Source organism: Sinocyclocheilus anshuiensis, unplaced genomic scaffold, assembly GCF_001515605.1.
Source record: "Sinocyclocheilus anshuiensis isolate Anshui unplaced genomic scaffold, SAMN03320099.WGS_v1.1 scaffold167, whole genome shotgun sequence".
In the NCBI taxonomy this organism is placed as follows: domain Eukaryota; kingdom Metazoa; phylum Chordata; class Actinopteri; order Cypriniformes; family Cyprinidae; genus Sinocyclocheilus; species Sinocyclocheilus anshuiensis.
The window spans coordinates 689,099-694,399 of record NW_015552552.1 but is presented as its reverse complement, the minus strand read 5'-3'; the positions used below and the strand labels follow the sequence as shown (position 1 = coordinate 694,399).

Here is a 5,301-nt window from a genome sequence, read left to right as displayed (position 1 = left end):
ACTATATCATGTTATGAATAAACTAAACATTTTGAATTTTTACCTCAGTGTGTTTCTTCTGAGTTTCTTTATCTGTGTGAGTGAGCCTCAACAGCGCGATCTTGATACCAGAAATAGGCTACACCAGGGGTTTTCAAAGTCTACATTCAAAGGTCCAAATCTGAATTTTCATCAGTGTCCATTTGTTTCCCGGGGATTAATTTTACATGCGCAAAAAGCAGCAAACCCAGAACATGAGGATTCACATGGTCTTCATATCACATCACACACCTGCAGCGCTTCTGCGAGTGGAGAAAAACATAATAAAGCTATATATAAAACGATATATATAAAACGATAAATAGGCCTATACGAGAAATGTATTTTTACTTAAATAATAAATTAAGAAAATGAAAGAAAAACTGTGCAACAAGTAGCCTAGTATGCAGATTTTCGGTTCATTTTTGTGCTGCGCGAAAGGAAACCTATTTTCTTTAGGCTTATTTTACAAAAGCACAAAGATTTGTTGTTTCTTCTGAGTTTCTTTATCTGTGTGAGTGAGCCTCAACAGCGCGATCTTGATACCAGAAATAGGCTACACCAGGGGTTTTCAAAGTCTACATTCAAAGGTCCAAATCTGAATTTTCATCAGTGTCAAAGGTCCGGACCAGAACAACTGGTTATTACAAAACTTGTTTTTAATAAACATACATAACATGCATAACAAAGAAACATAAATTTTTTGAAAAAATAAAGTGCAAAAGTGGAAAAACAATTAATTTAAGTGTCAGCAATAGAGGTCGACCGATAAGGGTTTTTCTCTGGCCGATGCCGATATTTAGAAATCAAGGCAGCCGATGGCCGATATATGATGCTGATTCTTTTTGGCCGATATGTTTGACCGATTGTTTTTTCCCTTCATCTCATAAAAGCGAGTTTGAGTAAATGATTATTGCAGGGCACAAGATGGTAATAGTAGTAGTAGTAGCCTAATTCATAGTAATAATACATGGCTCAAAACTTATTCATTAAGCCATTATTAACCGACAACATTATGTTAAATTACAATTAAATGAAATTTGATTTGATACGTGGCTGTGACCCAATAAAAACACATACATTTGTTTTCCTGGGATTAATTTTATACACACAAAAAGCAGCATAAACAACAGAACGTGAGGATTCACATGGTCACGCACCTGCAGCACTTCTGTGAACAGAGAAAAACATAATAAAGCTATATATAAAATAAATAAATAGGCCTATATGCGAAATATATTTTTCTCAATAATAAATTAACAAAACGAAATAAAGAAAAACTGTGCAACAATAAGCAGCCTAAATGCAGAATTTCGGCTTATTTTTGTGATGCGCTCTTGAGAAAGCGGCATCCTGTTTGTTTCCTTTATTTTACAAAATCACAATGATTTGTTTTTATTGTGAATGTACACAAATAAAGGCAAACCTTTTACAATTCCAATTATCTTTAGGACTAAAAGGAGTAGTTGCTTCCACTGTTAGAAGGAAAAAACTCAAGTGATTGCGCCGGCGCTGCATGCGCGCACACAGTTGCCTTGACAATGCAGTCTGTTCATTATCATAATAAAATACAGTCAGTCAAACATATGGAAAAAAAAATATGTAGTAAAAAATATGTAGTAAAATGCGAAACATTTTGTTTTACGTGGATATTGGAACGCGAGTGAAGCCTAGGCTACATAATAAATAATAATTTGCCATTCAAATACATCACGAATACGGAAACATTTGATTTTGTGTGGAATGAGTGACCCAACGTTGGTTTCAGTTTCGTTTTATAGCCTAAATGAATTCTTTTATGTCGCTATAGCTTCTTTTATTTTTAATTCTTGTTCTTTTCTAAATACTGTTAATTGAAAGGTTTTGTTGTGGAGTGAGGGGAACTAAAATAGCCTAGCTATGTTTACAGTGTTTATTATAATGTTTGTAAAGATTTCGCGTCGGCATTAGGCCTATTTCTGATTGAAACAATAAAATGCGACTTGTACGCGACTTAGGCCTATGTTTTCCCCCCTAAAAACACATTTTTTTTATACGCGTACCGTATTTTAACCATGCAGCAAACCTTTTTAAATATTTTGATAAATTACTGAAAAAATCAAGAATTAAATGACTTTTTAAACCGTTTAACTGATTGTATTAATCGGTCAAAATTATTACGGTCGGTTAACTAAACGGTTAAAATGAACATCCCTAAAACCTAACTTGCTTCAGTCCAGTAAATCAATATAAAACTAACAATATAAAAGTTATTCTTACATTTAGTTTCTAAAAATCTGTAAAGCTTTCACAGCAAAAAGACTCCCCCTGAAGGGGGACATTTTTATAAGTATACTAAATGGACTTTTACTTGCTAAAAAGTACAAACTATCCATTACATGACAGAAGGCATGGAGGAGATTGTGTATAACAAATCATTAGCAAATCATGTTGATAATTTAGAGGTCTTTTTTTTTATTTCAAATATGATACAGTAGACTTATAGGGTTTAGAAAAGGTCACCCAAAAAAACCCATGGTCAACCAGAAATCTGATTACGCGGACTGTGTTCTGGCAACTTGTCTTTACAGAGGTTAAATAACATTTAAATCTTTCACTCACTGTTCTCTGCTCTCCAACTCGTGCTCTGAGATGCTGAGCTGCTGCCTCAGTGTGGCGATCACCATAACGGCGGCGTCTACCTGTCGGCTGAGCGCCCGCTCTCGCTCCAGCACTTCCTGTTTCTCCTGGGCCAGGTGATGCCAGTGAGCGCGCTCACACAGGATAGCCGTGTCTGTCTGTGCCAGCTCTGAGCTCAGCCGCAGCAGACGTCGCTCCATGCTGCTATTGGCTGTCCTCATCATCCCCTCCAGCCTCTTCTCCACTGACGCCACAGGAGCCGAGAGGGGTCCGGCTCCAGCCGGTGCGTCCCCAACGCTGAGGCTCCTCTCTGGGGGCGTGAGCTTTTGCTCTGCGGGCTGCTGCGATGGAGTTTGGTCAGCGCCGAATAAGTGCTTGTGCTCTCCTCTCGCAGTAGCGTTAGTATTCGTGCCGGCATCATGTACGTTATGCATGTCGGAATTGGAGGGTCTGCAACTTTCCATGCGCTCTGTGTTAGAGAGATCCCTTGTGGATAGGAGGCTGATGTCATGTTTAGTGTTGAACAGGTGGCTGTATTCTAGGTGAGCTCTGAGAGAAGAAAGACTGTGGAATCGTTCATGCTCTCCACATCGAGGGCAGCGGAAAGGAAGTTGAGGAGGGGCTCCGGCTCCACACGCCTGCCCGTTCTTCACAAACAGCACTGTGTTGCGTGTGCACACTTTCTGCTGCATGACACAGATAACCTAACAACAAAAATATTACATATTTAGCATCCCAGTTCTTGGATATAAAAATACCGTATCGCAGAGATACCCAAACCAGGGCACGCGGGCCAAAGTTGATGACCTTTGGTTTGCCCCACTATAACACAAGAGGGGGAAAATTAAGGGGAAAACATGTCATTTAAGCATATATTCATCATTTAACTTTTTGCTTTACCTTTTTTCATTTTTGCTTTGAAATATAGAGAATATAAAGGGATTTGACTTTTAAAAAACAACTATTTTAATGTAATAAAGTTGTAATAATGCAATAATAAAAATGTAATAATGCAACATTTATGTTTGGCCCTCAATCATGCTTTGTAGTAAAAAATTTGGGCACCTCTGCAACCATAAACAGGAATCTACATTAGCAAACAAGCTGAATAATTCATCTATTTTTGGTCATTTTAGTGATTTGATGTATTTCAGTGCTGATAAAGTGTCTGCTTGACTGATTCCGAGTCAATGCATATTGTTTACATATAATGCAAATATTTGTAGTGATTTTTGAATAATATATAAAAAATGATCTTGTCAATCCACATTATTTGCATATAATACAAATAATTGTAATGATTTGAGTAATATTTTTTAATTATCTTGTCAATTCATAATTTTTGCATATAATGCAAATATTTGTAATGATTTTGAGTACAATGTAAAAGATGTTTTGTCAATGCACATTATTTTTATATAATGCAAATATTTATTGCAATTTTTGAGTAATGTTAAAAATTGACCTGTCAAGGTACAGCTTGCATAAAATGCCAAATATTTGTAATGATTTTTGAGAAATATGTAAAGGTTTTTTTCTCAATGCACATTATTTGCATATAATGCCAACATTCTTTGTGATTTTTGAGTAATATTGAACAAAAAAAGTTTTTAACATAAAAAAATTAATGTGAAACTTTTTATTTTTCATTAATTCCAGGATGGGTGAAGCTGTCACCAACTGGTCAAGAGTTGGTTAGCAAAGAGCTGTTAGCCTCTGAAGGTAAAATCTAAAAAGAAGAAGAATTTTGAACAGTAGCTTTCAATTTATAAGTAGAAGATTTAAGACCTGTGTTCAGTATGAAAGAGACGTTTATGTGTTTTTCTCCTTTCACATTTAGTCATTTTTCACATGTTTTTTCCTAGGCAAAACTGGTGGAAATGCTCAAGCGATTTTTGTAGCACATTCTTTAGTGTATGTGCTTATACAGAAATTGATTTAAAATGAACCTAAGCTGGTAAATATTTAATGGAGTAAATGTGTGACAGTTTGCCCCGGACAGTATCAATATTATATCGGCCACCCTAGATATCGGCATGGCCATTGAAAAACCCATATCGTTCGACAACCTCGCTGTCTAACTGGCTATTTTAATCTAGCAAGCTTTTCACAAGGCCTTACACAGACACAATGTATGAATGTATATTAACTTACTGAAATACAAAAAAAGAGAGCATGCTGATGGTGACAGAAAACTGACAACAACACTTAAGACTTAAAGGCACAATATGTAATTTTTGCCGCTAGAGGGCGCATATTCAAAATAAACAAAGAGGCAAAGGCGTAGTTTGATGACGCCGTGACTATGGGCCCTATTTTAACGATCTAAGCGCATGGTCTAAAGCGCATGGCGCAGGTGCACTCAGGGCGTGTCTGAATCCACTTTTGCTAGTTTAACGACGGGAAAACGGTCGGCGCACCCGGGCGCATGATCTAAACGGGTTGTCCCTATTCTCTTAATGAGTAATGGGTGTTTTTTGGGCGTAACGTGCAATAAACCAATCAGAGTCTCATCTCCCATCCCCTTTAAAAGCCAGTTGCGCTCGCGCCATGGCGGGTTCGCTATTTACATGGCGGACTGTAATTTTTCATATTTAAAAATGTTTGTGTGCTGCTGCGCGTCCCTGTGTGTGTAATAAGCAAAGTGTACGCGCGTTGTGCACC

At 37.1% G+C, this 5,301-nt stretch overlaps 1 protein-coding gene across 3 annotated transcripts in view; it reads right to left on the bottom strand.

The window, feature by feature from the left end:
• The window catches only part of LOC107664499 (protein ZNF365-like), a 13,933-nt gene that overhangs the window by 4,732 nt on the left and 3,900 nt on the right, over nucleotides 1–5,301 (bottom strand). For all 3 annotated transcript variants that reach the window (XM_016455084.1, XM_016455085.1, XM_016455086.1), the window contains exon 2: nucleotides 2,620–3,341. In XM_016455084.1, coding sequence (XP_016310570.1) covers nucleotides 2,620–3,341 — 722 coding nt within the window. The remainder of the gene's footprint in view (nucleotides 1–2,619; nucleotides 3,342–5,301) is intronic.